At 37.1% G+C, this 19326-nt stretch overlaps 1 protein-coding gene across 5 annotated transcripts in view; it reads right to left on the bottom strand.

The window, feature by feature from the left end:
* GRID2 (glutamate ionotropic receptor delta type subunit 2) overlaps positions 1–17588 on the bottom strand; it is a 1491890-nt gene extending 1474302 nt beyond the window's left edge. For all 5 annotated transcript variants that reach the window (XM_032332901.1, XM_032332902.1, XM_032332903.1 and 2 more), the window contains exon 1: positions 17067–17588. In XM_032332901.1, the coding sequence (XP_032188792.1) occupies positions 17067–17154 (88 nt within the window). In that variant the 5' untranslated portion in view covers positions 17155–17588. The remainder of the gene's footprint in view (positions 1–17066) is intronic.
* Positions 17589–19326: the final 1738 nt, after the last annotated feature.

The following is a 19326-nucleotide window of genomic DNA, read 5'->3' as shown; positions in this document are numbered from 1 at the left end:
GCAGAAAGAACAATAGTTCATTTGGATCTACTGCCTTCCACTCCTCAGTTCAACCAGTGTTTTCACGCACATGCAAACACACCGCCTCTGCTTTTATATTCTGACTCCAAATCAGTGTTTGCAAACATTTCTTATCTGAGAACACAATTCCTTAACTATGAACCAGAGTTTTCTGAACACTAAAAAGCAAGGCTTGAAGACCCCAAAAGATCCCATTAGTATGTTCTAAATGGGACATGTGTCCCATTTCAGGCTTTGTTTCTGCCATCCTAGAAGCACCGTGTTCCTTTCCTTCAGCTAATTATGTTGCAGAAAACATGTAATTATAGAAAACACAATTCTATGGAAATATTTTTGCCCTTCCATATTACCCTTCCATTTATTTACATAAGTAATGTAATATTTAGAATTAATAATTCTACTTGTAATATGAAACTAGAAGAGCAAATCATGTACAAGAAATTAAAATTTTACCTCTGATAACCTAAGATTCTGTCAAAGATCAATTTAATTTTAAAATTATTTTGCACAAAGTCAGAATAGCTAAAATTAACAACACAGGAAACAACAAGTGTTAGCAAGGATGTAAAGAAAGAAGAACGCTTTACACTATCAGTGGGAATGCAAACTGGTGCAGCCACTGTGGAAAACAGTATGGAGGTTCCTCAAAAAATTTAAAAATAGAACTATACTATTACCCAGTAATTGAACTACCAGGCATTTACCCAAAGAACAAAGAAATAGTACTGATTCAAAGGGATACATGTAACCTAATGTTTATAGCAGCATTATCAACAATATCCAAATTATGGAAAGAGACCAAATGTCCATCGACTGGTAAATGGGAAAAAAATGCAGTGCACGCACACACACATGTACACACACATGCACACACACACATGTACATCCAATGGACTATCACTGAGCCATTAAACACACACACACACACACACTTACCATTTGCAAAGATGTGGATGGAGCTAGAGGGTATTATGTTGAACAAAATAAGTCAGTCAGAGAAAGACAAATACCATATGACTTCACTCATATATGGAATTTAAGAAACAAAGCAAATGCATATGGCAGGGGAGAAGCAAGGCAAGAAACAGACTCTATACTATAAAAACAAATAAACAAGTGATGGGTATTAAGGAGGACACTTTTTGTGAGGAGCACCAGCTATTGTACATAAGTGATAAATCACCAAATTCTACACATTAAAAAAATTAATTAAAATATATTAAATTATTTTGACTGGAAATAATTATCATAATTATCATATATATTAACAGCACTAGTCTCTTAGTATTAATTCCAGACTCTGATTTTTAAAACATATATTCATACTAAGGGGTATCTGGGTGGCTGAGTAAGTTAAGATTCTTGATTTCAGCTAAGGTCATGAGCTCAGGGTCCTATGATCAAATCCTGCGTTGGGCTCCCTATTCAGTAGGGTTGAGATTCTCTCTCCCTCTCTCTTAGCCCCTCCCTCCATTCTCTCTCTCTCTGTCACTAAAATAAATAAATCTTTAAAAAAGTATAATCATATTAAGAAAGGAGAATGAAGATACATACTTTAAAAGGTTAGTAATATTTAGAATTAATAATTCTGACATTATAAATAAACAACATAGTAATTACAAATCATAAGGGTCTTGGTGTTGTAAAATTACTATTTTCTGAATGCAAGTAGCTCAGCAATATTTTAAATGGACCACGTTATAATTCGGGAACTACATTATTAAGCAGTGGTCTGAAAGAAAAGTTAGGAAAGAATGACCAGAAGAACAGTTTCCTTTTTTAGATCAAAACAAGATTGGTTTCTATGGAGAATGACCTTCTTTTCTCCATCTGAGTCAGGAATGGGAATTATTGGAAAGCTGCTGTCTGGGATATGACAATTCACAGTCATGCTAAAATAATACTGAGTACAAACCAAACTTGGTTTCTCTATTGTTTCCTACGTTGGTAAATAGCACCTGCATCTGCTCATTCAAGATAGTACTCGGGAATGATGTTAGATTTTCTTTCCTCCACTTCTAAAGAATGACCACACCAATGGCCGCAAGCTTCTTAGCATCTCTCCTGTACAAATTTTCTCTCCATCCCCACTTGCCACTATTTGTCACCCCTCTTCACCAACACACATGGCCAAGGTCTTCTAACTGGTTACTCTCTACACATTACCATATAGATCTTTTTCTTTTCTTCCTTTTTTTTTTTTTTTTTTTTTGACCACTATAGATCTTATAACACAAAGGTGGGCATTTCTTAGCCTAAATTATTTCAAGAATTCCCATAGATCTCACAGGGATCTTCCTAACTTCTAGTGTCTTGTCTTGCCATATCCCCCACTGTAATTTATGTTCTTCTAAATTACATGCTATTTCCCTCTTTTGCCACACTATTTCATAACTCTGGCTTTGGCCAAAACATATCCCTACCAGATACAGCTTTGTCATGACAGTAGTGAACAAACTTCTTTTTCCATGAAGGTCAATTTATAAAATAGGATAACTTATACTGGCCACATTTTTTTTGTCATTCAAAATAAGAATAATTGAGTTGCATAAATTTTTTGGGAGGGTAGAAGGTAATATAATTTAATATACTTTACTGAACAATAGAAAGCTGATGATGAAATTGATACATATTATATATATATATATATAATGGAATATTATTTAGGAAAATAAAAGGAAATCCTGCCATTTACAACAACTTGAATAACCTTGAAAGCAGTGTGTTAAATGAAATAAGTCAAGCAGAAAAAAGATAAATACTGCAGGACATCACTTATATGTGGAATCTTAAAAGCTGAGCTAAAAGAGAGTCACCTGGGTGGCTCAGTCAGATAAGAGCCCGCCATCGGCTGAGATCATAATCCTGGGGTCCTGAGACAAGCCTAGCATCAAGTCTTCCTGCTCCATGGGATGAGGGGAGGTTTGCTTCTCCCTCTCCCCTCTCCCTCTGCCTGCCACTCCTCCTGCTTGTGCTCTTTGTCTGTCAAATAAATAAATAAAATCTTAAAAAAAAAAAAAAAAACAACTGAACTCAGACAAAGAAAGTAGAGTGGTGGTTACCAGGGATATGGGGTGTAAGAAATGGGGAGATATTGGTCAAAGGGTAAAAACTTCCACTTATAAGAATATCAAGGTCTGAGGATCTAAAGTACAGCGTGGTCATTATATACTTGGAAGTTGATAAGAAAGTAAGTATTAAATATTGTCATCACAAAAAGAAATTGTAATTATGTGATGCTATGGAGGTGTTAGCAAATGCTACTTGGTGTTCATCATTTTGCAATATATAAATGTATCATATGCATATACATATACAAATGTATCATGAGATTAAACAATGTTATATGTCAATTATCTCAATAAAGATATATGTTATATCTCAATAAAGCTGGGAAAAAATTACCCTTTCTCTGCTTTTAAGGTTGTTTTGTGGAAGGATTTCTCCTCATTTCTCCTGCTTTATAGAGATTAAAAAGTTTATTTCAACATAAAGTATTTTTATATTTATATCTTTATACATCTTTACATATTTTATGTATTTTTATATTTTATAAAAATATAAAATATTTTAATATATTAATATGATATAAATTTCATTGGAAATTTTCGATCAAGGGACACATCATAAAGCTCAACTGGCTACAAGAAGCTCTTCATTTGCATATCATTGCAATGTATGATATCTTAGTTTGTATTTGGAGTTAAGGACAATTAATATTTAAAAAATTAGCTTCAGAGGCTCCTGGGTGGCTCAGTGGGTTAAACCCTCTGCCTTCGGCTCAGGTCATGATCCCAGAGTCCTGGGATAGAGCCCCACCTCAGGCTCTCCGCTCAGTGGGGAGTCTGCTTCTCCCTCTCCCTCTCCCTCTGCCTGCCTCTCTGCCTACTTGTGATCTCTGTCAAATTATTAAATAAAATCTTTAAAGAAAAAAAAAGAGCTGCATTATCAGTTTCCATAAGCAGAGAATAACATCTAAATAAGATCAGGAAAAAAATTCTCTTCTTAGTAGTATTTCTAAGGATACTTATACTTTATAAGGAATTGTTCATACTTTCTTACCCAGTGTGAGAGATAAGATGCTAATGTTAGTGTACTATCAATTACGAAAGTATTATACATTAGCTTTTTAAGTATATATTATAAAATAATAGAAGCATGGAATACTACAAGCGATGTCTCATAGCATTAACCTTCTGTGCACTCTTTCCCTTCTTTTCTCTCATTTGAGGTCAGGGTACTCCTTGACCAAACTAAAAAGACAACAGAGACTCAAAGAAAAGGTCTTCAGTGGTAGAGAAGGTGACTTGCTTATAGAATCCATCACAGAGAGTGCTATCCATGCCTGAACACAAACTTCTGAATTATTTTCTGATTTGCCATTTTATGATCCTGGCATGTTGTAAATATTCTCATCTTCTCCAAAGAGTGTTAAAGACTGAGCCACATTATATGGTGAATTGGGTCTCAAAGAAAAACTTAATTCCCTAACCATGGTAAAACTGAAGAAGCAGATTTCTCAGTGAGAAGACACGACAGCAGATACATCAGCACTTACAAATATGTATATGAATGTATAGATATTATTTATATACACATAGGAATGTATATATGAAATCAACATTTGTGTAACAACCACTCAGCTCAATAAGACATCAATAATAGTGTTGAAACCATGCACCTCTCCTCAATCACATCACCTTCCTTCCTTCCCACTTTTCATCTCAATTAACCACTAAGCAGACTTTTGTATTTACCGTTGCAGTGTGCTTCACAGCTTCTTTCTAAAAGTGCACTGTTCGAATTTTCCCTTATTGTATATAATATAGCAATAGCTGGAAGCCAACTGGGAATATACAATGTAGATGCTCAGTACACAATGCATATTGATAGGAATGTCAACCCAACACATTTTTACACATTTACCTAAAGTGTTTAAAAGGTATAGCTGAAATCCGTATATTTCCTTTAAAAAAAAATCACCACAGACATGACACATGGAAGTGAGCTAATCACAGAGGTCCCGGCTGTCAGCAGCATCTCCCCTGAAGGATACTCTTTTCACAAAATATTCTTCATTCTGCCATTAGCCTGTATTATTCAGAGTATTTCTTTTTGGTGGCCTGGAACCATCACTCCTCTTACAAGCCCAGCAGCCAAAAGCAAGTTCTATCTTCAGTATCTGGGCAATATTTTCAGAAAATAAACTATTTCTTCTCAGCAAGCCTGTGCATATGAGCATTCAGGGGCTGATTTTCCGGTTTATAGATTATCTAAAACCCTTTGCTTTGCTCTTTCTTCCTTGCTTTTGGCCATTCACTGCTCATTAGCATTGCCACTGAAGGGTAGACAGGAAAAATAAAAAGAAAAAAATAAGAGCAGCCAGTTTTGCTATTTATTAACTATTCATCAACCACAACAAGGGCTCTTGTGGAGAAAATGGTCAGTTTTTGAACTATGCCTTCTTGTCTAGTTTGTGTTGTTTGTCCTAGTCTCAATTATACTTACATAATTAAAAGTTGGTATAAAAATGTTTTCCCAACAGTCCTTATTCTGTTTGTAAAAGCAACTAATTTTACTTTTTCTGTGAGGTAATTTCCCCCTTTTGTTTGCTCGGGTATAAAACTGTCATTTTTATTGATGTTTTATATACCCAGAACAAAGTACAGATTAGTAACATGAAACAGTAATATACTAGTAGGTTCAAAAGTAAAGAAAAAAAGAAAATGTAATTTAATTTCTCCATACCATGCTTGGTGGAATCATCTGATATGTCCCATTAAATTTAAAAAGGAACTCGTTATTTTTAATTACAGAATAACTGGATCTTAAAGCTACGTCCTCCTTTACTTGACCTCAGAGCACAACTACCAGAGTCTATAGAAGAAAAAAATGAAAAAAGAGAAAAAAAGGAACATGGCAGAGACTTACCCTCAGCACTTGCGAGAGCATAACTGCACTGACTTTCTAGTCTATAAGTGTAACATGAAGGAACAACCATCAGAAAGATGACTCCGAGAAAGTTTTATTATAAATTAACAACTTCTATAAGAGGTAATCTCCCTATCCCATTGATATTTTTACCTGAAATATATGCTTGTTTTATGGCATTTTAGGGGCACCATAAAAATGGCATTTGTTGAATTATTACAATCTCCCATGCCCTAGTAGAACATACCCATCCAACTGTGAGTCCTGAATTGCTCTACTTCAGCTTCCAAATATGACAATATGATCTCAGAAGGCAGATATATATAAAAGTTTTTAAAGGATAGTAAATGTGTCTTATGTGAATAGCTTTGTAATCAACTGAGGACATCTTAGGTACTCAATAAGCATTTTTTGAATTAAAAAAAAAAGGTCAAATGTTATGGTTTTCATATACCCTAAAAGTATATTTTCTGCAATGTGAGATAGTGATCTAGATCATGATTTCTCAGCTTGAAAATAATGAATTATAAAAAGTATCCAAAAACACTGTCAGGAAACTGAAGAGTAATCCAATCCTTCTCAAGTCTGTGTTTGACTCACCACCACACTACTGATGTGTTAAACACTTTTTCAATAATTTTGTTAATAAGAAATTTATAATGGTTTTCACAAAAACCTTACATCCTTTGGGCTATGTAAGAATGTCTGGCATTTCTTTAAAAAAAAAAAAATCACCAATGTTCTGTTATTGCTGTTTATAGAAGCCACAAAGAAGAAATTAGACACTGAAAAACAAGATCATAATTGCCACTATACTTCCAACAATTTTCTCTGTTGTCAGATTGTGGAGATTTTCAGAAGAAAGAATCAGTCTTCTAGGTTTTAATTAAATTTAAGCTACATGCAACAGAAAAAATAGGACTGACTCTCTTAGGAGTTTAACTCCTAAGATATTAACCTGGCCTTTGGCTTTTAAGATGATAAGCCAATCTAAAAGGTGTTGGTTGTGGGGCATGCCATTTTAATGGTATCACGGTTAAGTACACTAAGCACCTCCACCAATTTTATGTGGCCGTTAAACTTAAATTTGTATTTAAATCTACTAAACACTATTTCCCCACCCCAGGAAGTTACGAACTAGCAAGTTTAAAATAACTTTTGATGTTATAGATTTCATTAATTATGTTCCTTGGCTCCAGCCATACACAGTTTGCTTTTTTTAAATCAGTCATTGCTGTGCTCAAACCACAGGATTTCTATCTCCCACTATTCATGTATTCCATGTTTATACATTAATTAATAGATGTAACCAAGCAGAAACAACATGTGACATTCATATTACATTGTCTCAATAAGACAAAATAGTTTTATGGAGGAAATAGCACTGTAAATGACAAAGAACACAGACAAATATAATTCACCTGCTCTTGGCATTCTTATTTTTACACAAATATTCTTGTTTTAGCTGCAGACAAATGAAATACACATGACTTATATGTGTATTAACAGAAGACCAATGAGAGAACTAAGGTTCATTTTCAGAAGGCTTAATTTTGAGGTTAGAAAATTTAGAACATTTCCTTTCCTCATTTTCACCTATGACTAAAGATCTGTCAGCTACAGTATAGCACAAATAGAAGTGAAAGTTCCATAAAAGGAAATACTTAAAGGTGTCACTGAAAATTAATATCATATGAATCTCCTTCATTTATTTAATTTCTATGTGGCAATGATATGCATTGCCTTATGAAATAACTATTTTTTTAAAAAGTGTCCCAAGTGATTTTTTAAGTATATCAAATATATACTAGAATTTGCTTAGAGGAAACCTATAATCAATTCAAACATATCTACTGTAACAAGAGGATTTCATACTATTCTGATACCATTTATCATATAGGAATATCATGTGTTCTTAAAATTAACATATTACTAAAAGACTAAATGTTGGTTCTATATATAATGGTACACCAATACTCCTTAAGGTATAATCCACTCATAATTTCAGGTAAAAAATTTTTACCTAAATTTCAGAGCTGATCTGGGAAATTAAATGAAGCACAAAAGCAGAACAACAAATAGAGTCCATTTCAGAGAGAACATCTAAACTTCTCTAATCCACTGGCACTAGCCCAGTTTCACTTGGTCCCAGATTACAGAACAAAACAAAAAGCAACAAGGACAGGCAAACAAACAAAAAATAAAACAGTACTATTCAAACACTTACTATCCAAACTCAGCAATCCAATTGATTTGAATAAAAAGAAAATTTATTTTAAATCCTCTAACTGAAAATGTTCTTATACTTGAAACTTAAAAATTACCTTACATATCTCAACACCGACCTTTAAAAAAAAAAAAAAAAGCCGACTTTTTATCTCATATTCCCACCCCCACCACTTCCTTGTTCTCCCTCACAGAAAAACTGAGAGTTCCTCAAGTCCCATTAAATCTTAAATCCTCCCCAATCAGTATTGTGTCGCTTCCAGTCCACTGAAAACACTTTTGTCAAAGTCATGTTTATCCTCAACAATTTTCATCCACAGAATTTGACAAGGTTTTTCATTTCCTCCTTGAAATACTTTCCTTACTTAGCTTCCAAAACATCACAGACTACTATGTTTTCTTTCTCACACGCCACTCATCTTCCTCTTTTCCTGGATCCTCTTTAGTCTCCCTGACCTCAACATTTTAGAATGTCCCATGGCAGTGTTGGAGTTTTCTCTACATGATTATTCCTTAAATGAGCTACCCCGCTTATAGCTTTGAAGACCGTATCTAAAATGATGCATTCCAAATGTACAGCTCAAATCCCTAAATCCCCCCTAAATTTCAAACTCATATAAACAACTGCCAACCTAATTAAATCCTGAAATTTGATGTTTAATAGGAACATCAAATTTAATAAATGCAAATTCTGATTTCTATCTAAAACTTACTCATTGTCCCATGTTCCCAATTTTAGTTAATAGTAACATATTTCATCCACTTTTTCAAGTAAAAGATCTTGGAAGCCTCTTTACTCCCTCTGGATTTCTTCTAGCCAAGCAATCCATCAGAAAATCCTTTTTCTCCTATTGTTAAAATATATCCACAATCTGACAACTACTCATCTACTTCAGCTACCAGCTTAGTCCAATTCATTATCCTCAAACTTATTTTCATATCCGTACCCCAACCAGTCCACCCAGAGTAGATTATCTTACTAAAATATAGACCATTTCATATCACATGTTTTATCTCAATCCCCCAGTAGGCTCCTTATATACCTGGGAGACCTAAATATCTTACCACGACCTATAAAGTCCCTACAGGATCCTCCATACCTTATTTCTTTCCACTTCTGCTTTGCTCAGTAATAAACGCCATATACATTCTATGTTGACTTTCAAGATGTTCCTTAAACAAATGATTCCTTACTGTCTTATTCCATGGCCTTTACCTTTGCTGTGCCCTCTGATATCAGATCCCCACGTGTTTTACTTCCTTTCTTTGAGTCAAGTCTCTGTTCTGACAATCACTTCTTCAGAGAGTACCTAACCAAACAACCAAATTCAAAATAGCAAATTTTGTTCAACTGCCATACCTTCATTTTTGTTCACAAAATTTACCACTACTTGACATTATAACACAGTTTATCTGGTTTTTGCCTCTCCCATGAGAACTGAGTACCTTAAATACAGAGACATAGCTTACTTGTTCAGTATTTTAAATCCAGAGCCTAAAAACAGTACTCCTTAGAGACTAGGTTCAGCATAAGTGTTTCCTGAATGAAAGAACATTCTCCCAATTAGCACACATACATGTTGGTAGTAATGCCGACCTTACCATGTAGTTTCAGGAATATTAACTTCTAGATTTATAATGATTTTGACAATGATGCAAATGTCGTATTTAAGGTTATTTCAGAAAAAATCAGGTACTTAGGCCAATAAAATAATTTGTTTTTAAAATAGTACTTTGAATTATTTGGGGATAAAGAAAAAAGTGTGAGAATTTCTATTTTAATATAGTTAATTACTTAATCTTTTTTATGAGTGAAAATATTTGTTAATAAGAAACTTGACTACAGAGTGATCTAAAATTTAACACACACAGGGAGGCCTTTTGATACTAAGCTTCTTGTGCTTGCCTCTGGGGTTCCCTCTGTTCACTCAAGGAAGCTTTCAGTGGATCAACCAAGCCTCAGCTTCACACTGGTAACCACTTGATGGACAACAATAGAGTTAAAGTCAGAACACCTGGAGCAGGAATCCAAAATTATGAAAACACCAAAGAAACACTGGCTATTTCCTTTATACTCTATACCTTTGAGGGATATCAAATATACGCAAATATTCCTGGTATGCTTTGAGTTTGCAAATTCTAAAGGCTATTGTAGTCTATGCTAGTTAGAACATAAGACTACTCATCAGTCCAGCAGCCTTAATAAGCACAAGCATTGTGGTTTAAGAGCAGCACTGAATGGAACACCTTAGTATCAACACTAGACAAAACAAAAAGAAAACCTGAAACAAAAAATTAACAAATCCAGTTCTCTCAGTCTGATATTGCAGTTACCTAGAATATCTGATAAATATATTATGTACATTTCTTGTTCATACTGAAAAAAAATTCATTTTAGTTTGAGTGATTAAGGTTTTATGCTCCATTTAATTCCTCTGGTATTTTCTTCTTTTAAATTCACTCTGAACCTTAAGTATAGCTATATGAACCAGACTTGCTGTATATTTTCTCCCAGTTCCTCAAATGTAGGAATATGTTTTCATTTTACTTCACATAATTTTAGAGCTTAAATGAAAATTAGTCTAAATCTTCTATTAGCATTGATAATAAATGAAGACTAAAGAAACTAACTTTCCAGGATGCCTGGGTTCAGTCGGTTAAGCAAGGAACTCTTGATTTGGGGTCAGGTCATGACCTCAGGGTCCCAGGACTGAGCCCCACATGGGGCTCTGTATTCAGTAGGGAGTCTACCTGCAGATCTCTCTCCCTCTCCCTCTGCCCCTTCTCCCCTCTTCCCAGTTGCAGACACTCTTTCTCTCTCTCTCCCCACTAAAATAAATAAATCTTATTTTTTAAAAAAAAGAATAACTTTCCAATTTTGCTCAGTTAGCCATTGATAAAATTGGTACTTAACCCCAAACCCTTAAAATTCCAATCTAGAATATTTTTACTATGTCTTAACATCCCCCATGTAATTCACACTCATCTGAAATTTGTGTCCACACCCAAATGTTAAAAGTCACCAATATAAATTACTTAAATCCACAAATACCCACGTAATCAATCCTAGAATTACTTTAGTATTTTCCCTTATCATTTAGATATCCATCTGATCACTTAATTTTACACTAAGTTCTCAATACACTATTCTAATATATTATAATTAATATTGGTGCAAGATAAGGTCTAAAATAATATGACAAAATGCTAATTCATTTAAGCTCGTACTGCATTCTCTAACTATGTGGATTTGCAGATATTAAAATGAATTATCAGATTAAAGTTGACCTAAGTTTATCTCCATTAATCTTCTAATGGGATATGCTTGAAGGAAGCATATTGCCTCTTTAAAAAAATGAAATAAACAGAAAATTACTAAGTGATCATAGATACTAGTTATAAAAGTATAAATTACCACAAAAACCCAACGGGACTAATAGTGGTAGTAGTTGTATATATTTGGAAGAAACTGTTAACACTACATAAAACTTAATACTCATCAGGCCAAAATCATCTGAAAACATATATAATCATGCACAAAACTCAATGGATGACATTGTTTTAAAATATATCTGTATTTGTGCCTACATTTTTTTCATAGCTCTGTGCATATGTGTTTCACATTACAAACATTTAGTTTGGTACCCAAGAGATCCATGAACAAGAACTACCACAGTTAAGAAATAGCTTAATAAACCACATCCATTAATTTGCTTATGCCAGCAGTAATAAGCACATTTCTAGCATTTTTGGTGTCTTAGATTTTTGCACACAGAATATGTATTAAAGGATATATTTCTGTTGTATTTTAAATTTGTGAAAAATTTACATCATTAGGTCTAGGAATCTTATCTACCTGGAGAATAGAGAGTGTTGATATATACTAGAACTATATTTTTGTAAGCATAAGAGACAGGGATAATATTTCCTATTCTGGTTTGAAAATAAAACCACCTGTATCTTACAGCATCACCTCACTGAATGGTATTTTTTTCAGAGAATTAAAAAAATACATCCCTCATGTGGTTTTCAAGTAGGACTACAAAGGAACAGCTCAGAATGCAGTGACACCTAATGGCAAAGCTATCTTTATAGGCCATAAATGTATTTTCTAATAAACATTATGTTTGTGGTAAAACTGTGTAAGTATGACTACACACCAAAATGTTGTCTGACGATAATCTGAAATATTATGAAAATCTAAAAGCAATACCAAACACTTTACTTTGTAACAGTAATATAACACAAGCAAATGAAGGAAGGGGGTGGGGCGGAAGACTTCCAGATTAGAGAGTATGGTTTTAAAATTACAATACCCTTTGAGACAAAATTACAATATGATAAACTAAGCCTTAAGAATTGAATTAAATATAATGCCTCTTTCATTACTCCTAACAATTTCAACTGGTTTCTATTGTTTAAAAAGTCTAAAGTTAATCACCTTGATTTTTATTCTTATTTGAATTAAAATTTATAGGAGATATTTACTGGGTGTACACTTCACTTGGAATAGAAAGCAAAGGTCCTTGGTGTAATGGCTTATTAGTCATGTCATAGTTGATACTGTTGATTAATAACACTGTCTAACTTAATGCACATCTGAATTATGCTTCAAATAACTGTATTAATGATACAGAAAAGAATAATAGTAAAGTGCACCCTTATTTTAAATTCAGAAACTACTTGTACATATATTCCAGAAGTTTACACTATACGTTATCCATAACTTCGGAAGCAAACAACCATTGTAAATAATAAAGGTATAATTCAAATCATTGAGATATCTTATATGTACAAGGAGTCCTTAATGACTCCTGGGGGCTATCATACTCAATACATATTATGTAAAGAGCTGGAAAAGAAATATTTTGGTGTAAGACACAGTACATTTTCTGGAAATACTTTTACATTCTATATTTGAGAAAACTGTCCTCAGTGCAGAAATCATGAAAACTATTGCTTTAAATCTGCCATCTATTACTATTTTTAATGTGGACATTTTATTCACCCACCAGTTTTATACTTTAATTTGAACTTTCTCACGATGAAAATATTCTGCACATTGTTTTAGGCTTCTCAAACCAATCATAGTTAATGACTATGATCTCAAAGGATAAAGTATCATGTGCTTAGAAGAAAAACATAAATAAATGGTTTGTTTCTATTCCCTGCTGGCATAAAGTATTTTACTATGACTGATAACAAGAAAAACCTGTGAGTGATTTCCGTAATATGTGACCACAATGTTTGAGAATATCCTTGTAGAGATATATAACTGAGGGTAGCTCATTTCAATCAGTTCTGTGAGCACAGGAACCAGATAAAGAAATGAGCATACATTAAACTGTTAAAACATGAGATCCTCCATATTAGATTTGAAGCAAAACACAAACTGTGCAGTTGACTGGAAATGCCACCTAATCCCTGCTTAATTAAAGCAGTGCTCTACACTCCTGTTGTGTTTAGGGAGTAAAGAGTGTGGAACGACTGATGTATGAAGAAAATAGCAGTCAGCGTGGATAATCTCAAAGACTTTCGAGCTTTCTAGCTACATAAATCAGAGCGACTTTTGAATAGCCTCATAAAACACAGTATCATTGCCATTCCACTCACGATTTTTTGGTTCTTCCTACAGCATGCAGATCATTAGGAAACTTCTAAGCAATCAAGTAATGTGGGTCTGATGAAATTACTCAATCAATGCACAGGCTCAAAGTAAAAGCATAATTTGAAATTGCAGTTTTTATATGTCAAAAGACCTTTCTTTGGGGAGGGGGGAAGAATATCACAATTGAGGTGATTCATTTCTAAATATTATGTGTGTACATGTGCTTTAAACAAATATATGCAATTATCAAATATCTTTAAAATGTGATTTAACAGAAGTAATTATGTATGATATTAGTGCATTTTTGATTGAAAATAAATACACTGCCACTTCAATCACTGGAGTTTAACTATTATGATATATTTCATCATTCTAGTGAGTTCATGTGTTTAATAAAATACATTAGAGTTTAAAATATTATAATTGACTTTTAAAAACTACCTGCACGGAAAAAAAAAAAAAGAAACAAGAATGGAGAGAGTTTTCATATATATAATTCTGTTCAACGCTAAAAGGATTCAGTATTTAAAGAAACAGAGCAGGTCTTTTTTAGCTTCCAGGTTGCTTGAACTGCATACTGCAGCTACGTTCTACATGAACCCACACTACATGAGGCTAGAAAGACCTTTCATTTCTGCGTACCTACTTGTAACTCTAGAGCTGAAATATTAACTTTCCCTTCAGTTTCATCACATTCATCCCTTAAATCCTAAAATAATACATTTGCCATAAGCATATTTCTCCCATTAAATATTTAAATGAAAGCAATCACCTCCTGAAGACAATTAATTCTCCTTGCTAGTCAACCAGGTAAACTGATTCAATGAATAGTAACTGATGGTTTAAAACTTTAGAATGGGCATTTAGTTTTGAATTTATTATACTTCGGCTGGGATGAGAGGTGGAAGCAGGAGAGGCTTTTAACCTCTGACATGCACTCAAATTAGTCTTGGTCATTTTCTTTAATTTGGGAATAATATTTATCAGTATATTATAAAAGATATGAAGAATCTGAAGCAATTATCAATTTGCTCTCATTCATGGCAATATTAGGTAGCCTGTAAAAGAAACTAATCCTCTTGCCTTATGTACTAATTGCATTCAAGTAAATTGTCTGGTAAGTGTTCCTTTTAATAGGATATACACAGTTCATGCATACAACTTACTATCTGAAGAAATCTGTAATTTGTACACAGTTACCTTTTTTTTTTTTTGGTCTGGTTATAAATAAGTAAACCATGTCACATTGACAAACAGAATGCAAAGGAAAAAATACAACCGTTGCGTTCTGTTTAGAAACAAACGATCAGACTACATTGCAAAATAGTATTCAGCTGATAAAGGACAGCAAGAGCTGTAGGTGTTTGCAAATGATATATTTATCATGTGGACCACAGAATAAGCAACAAAATGAGCATTTATCCACAAGCCTTATCTCCTGAGCGATGAAGAGCCTACGGCAGAAATCCCTAATCATAAAACGAATGTAAAGTTACCACATTATATATATATATACATCCTGTTCCAGTCATTTATAACTGGACATAGATATATGTCATTTCTTTAAGAGAACACGGTTCGCTTCTGAATTCTATCAGAACATTACTGAACCCCTCAATGAGGCCATAATTTCTCCCTGAAAAGTTCTGAACCCACAGGCCCTGTTAGCCCCCAGGCAAAACGTGATCTAGCAGTCAAGCTCTCTAGTGCTTAATTAATGCCTAAGTGCAAGGTTTAGAATCCTGACCTCATTACCCCTTATACAGAGACATGTATGGTTCTATTGATATAAATGACAGAGAATGGCAGACATGTTTACAAAGACAGCCTCTGAGACCGAGGAGTCCCCTGGAGCTAAGGGGCTGGCCGCTGTGGAGGCACACACCAGACATAAGCCCCTCGCTTGGGCAGGCACAAGAGCCACCTGAAGCAGGTTCCCTTCTAGGACTTTGTGGGGTGGGTGTGTGTGCGCGCGCGCGTGTGTGTGTGTTGAGCAGGGGAGGGGCAGGGGGACGAAAGGAGGGGATGCTGCGACCCATCTGTCGCTTCAATTTGAAGAACATCAAGCCGTGTGGACAGATAAAAGTCCTGTGCCCAGAAAAATTCCCCAAGAGGAGCCCCTCTTCATCCCAGTAAAATGAACCTTACTGGCCCGCGGACGCGAAATTTCCGAAAAGGAAATCGTCGCATTAACGCAGAAAAGGCTGCAGGAGCCCGTCTCCACTCAGCTCTTGCGGATTAGCAAGTGAGAAGAGTTGGAGCCTGAAGCTGCGAGCGCTGTGCATGATAATGACGCGCGGCCCCCACCCGCCTCCGCCCCCGCCCGCGCCAGCCGCGGCCAGTCCCGGCCCGTCTGGTTGCCAATAGGTGGGGCCACGAACATCTCCGAACCGGCTCGGCGTCCTTCTTGGAGTCAGGCCGCCCGGCCGGAGCCCAAACGCCTTTCCTCTCGGCCTCGCGCGGCAACTCAGAGTTGCCCGCGAGACAAGGCGAGGCAGGTGTCTGCCTGGCAGCCCACGAGGGCGGCCAGCGCGCCCTGCGCTTCTCGTGCGCCCCGGGGCCAGTCTCGCCGCCGCGCCAGGCCGGAGGAGTGTGCGAAGCAGCGAGGCGCGCGGCTCCCCGTCCTCGGCTACACCGCCGCCAGCCCCTCCCGCCACCGTCGCGGCGACTCTGCTCGAGTACTGCAAAGCCAAGAGGACGGGAAGAGGAAAAGGAGGCTGGGGGCGCAGCCAGCACCCCGTCACCATCGCACAACGCTGCGGCTAACGCAGCCCGCTCACGTTGCAAAACCACCTGTTCGATCCGAAGGGAGCTCCCCCCACCTCTCACCCCAGTTTTCGCCTCACAGGTGACACACACCTCTTCTTTCCCCTAAGATATATATATATATATATATATATTTTTTTTTTAATGGAGCAAATGTACATCCGGGAAAGAATATGGAAGGTAGAGTCGATTAAACTTCCTTTCCCCACACACTTAGAACCCACCCACTCCCCGCACTTCCCGGCACACACGCACAACTGAGGTAAACTCGAGACCCCCACGCATCCAGGAAACACTCCAAGATTCACCGCGAAACAACGGCCCAAGTCAAGGTTCGAGCATCCACATCCTGCCAGAAAACTGAACAAGTGTAAGGGAAGGTTAGCGGCAAGGGGCAATAAACCGAAGCCAGCGCCAGTGAAACCACACAGAGGGCGGAGAGGGGGAGGCAAAGGGAAACATTCGCTAACCCAGACGTTAGAAGTACCCACAGGCAACACCTGCTCGTTCTTACCGATGTGAATGATTGAATCCGCATTCGCCAAGTCCCAGGTTCGAGACCACCAGACGGACAAAACCAAGAGCAAGGGGAAAACTTCCATCTCCTCCTATGCTGAATCTCTTTCAGGATGGTTTCTCTTTCGATATATATTTTTTTAAAAAACCAGTCCGAAGAGTTTGAGGTCACGATAGAGTTTAGCGCAGCTTTTTTCTTTTTTTCTAAATTCCTATTGCCAGAGCAAAGCCTTTAATCGTCGTTGATGAAGGCAGAGCGGATAAGGAGCCCAGCCTGAGGAAACCTCCTTCGCAAAGCCGTGTCACTTGGAGGGGAATTTTGGCATCGCCAGAGTTGTTTGCAGTTTGGCTTTTAAAAAAATGTATCCAGCCTCGGCTGCTCTCGGGCAGGGGGAGAGGCTGGAGCTCAGACCATCCCCATCGCTGCGCCGGGGCCGCGGGTCTCCAGTCCCAGCGCCGCCGCAACTTCCAACAGACCACCCCCCCCCCCCAACACACACACGCCGGATGTTCCCCTCCCCCTCCCCCAACCCAAAAAAAAAAAAAAAAAAAGGCGCCCCCCCACCCCCGCCCCAACGGCCCGCAGAGAATCACTTGTCCTCGCTGCCAAAATAAAATCTAAGTGGAAAGGAAAGATTAGGAGATTCCAAGCGGAGCAGCCAGATTCCAACAGGGAAGGGAAAAAAGCCCTCTCCAAGAGGGGTAGTAAAAGTGAACTTCAAGGTAATGCAGATAGTAATGCAGAGAAAATTCCTTTTCTGCGCGAGGCGGGGAGCTGAGCTCGGCGAGGCGGGCCCCGGGAGCCGGTTCGCTCGGGCGCGGTGGCGGGGGAGTTGCGCCGGGCGCGAGCAGCGGGGCCGGGCCGGCGGAGGGAAGCCTGCGGGCTGCAGGATGCTTTTGGAGCGGTTCGCCTGGCGGGATGCAGGAAGCGAGCAAGGAGCGAGCCTGGCAGCTTCAGCACTAGCCCCACGTTGCCTAGAAATGGATCACCTAGGAGAACGAGCGAGCCCGCGAGAGAGCGGTGCTGTCAGGCGGAGAGAGGGGGAACCGAGGGAGGAAGAGCCTCTCTCTAATAACCACCTCCTCCCCCTATCTGCAATACAAGGGAGAAACAAAATAGTGCTCTCATTTCCCTTGGAATCTTCAACTGGGACTGAGAAAAAGGCAAGGCTCCAAAGGGGGGGAAAAAAAACAAAAACAAAAAACGTTGAAGCTTTTTGGTTGTGTTGTGTTTTGTTTTGTTTTTTTAGAAGGTTAAAGGCAACCTGATAAAGCCACCCCACTTATTTAACCTTGTTACTGCTATTCTCCAACAGGTATCAGACTTTTTCTAGTCTTTGCCTGGAATTAGTCACATTGGATAAAAACAAATTAGGGACACCTGGTCGCTAAGGGAAAAAGAGACCTAGAAAGCTTTTAATGAGATTTCAATTATAAAGTCAAAAAAGGAGAGGACGTGCTAATTATTTTTTATACAGTGATTTTTTTTCTCTCTCTCTCCAGAGTATTTTTAGGCAATCAGGATAGAGAAAGGATAAAGAAGAACGTGAAATTTTTTTTCAAAAATAATAATTAAGTAAAATACGTGCTTCAGTGAAACATTTGATCCAAATATTACATTGAGTAGCTCTAACAATGGACCTATGGATATAAATTCAGAATGAGTAAGTTGGTTGTTTCTCCATGAAAAGAGCTGAAAAAAGTACTGAATGACAACGTCCCCATCCCAGAATGAAAGGATTTTTGGAATGCTTATTCCTTGAAATATAATCCTAACAATTGTGACTTCCTTTCTTGCAATGAATATCTTATATTCAGTCTGACCCCACTTCAGACTGGAGGTTTGTTAACAAAACCAAATAACTAGTTGAGGCCAGATATTAATAGACCTGATTATTTCAGTTATAATTGGAATCCTTTGGAAATGTTGCTATTTGGAAGGTGTGGGTATCAAACTCCTTAAGCAACCTTTCAGAGCCCTCCCTTGCTTTCATACTTAGAAAACCTCTTTTCTTCTTAAGACTTTCTGGCATGGTGAATTGGGCTAGTATTTCTCCAAACACAGTTATACTTTCTCACCTCTGTGAAATGCCTTCTTTCGTTCTTCTTGTGTACTTTTTCCCTGCGCATTCCAGAAACTGTGCTGCCATATTGTTACTTAGGTCAATAATTCTGTTGGAAGGTATCTGTTTACTCTTCCAACAACTCTGCTCTGCCACTTCAAGGCTTAATTCAAATTTTACCCATGATGTACTGTC

Source organism: Mustela erminea, chromosome 2 (genome assembly GCF_009829155.1).
Source record: "Mustela erminea isolate mMusErm1 chromosome 2, mMusErm1.Pri, whole genome shotgun sequence".
Classification (NCBI taxonomy): Eukaryota; Metazoa; Chordata; class Mammalia; order Carnivora; family Mustelidae; genus Mustela; species Mustela erminea.
Note: the sequence above shows the minus strand (reverse complement) of the source record. Positions and strands in the feature narration are given on the sequence as shown.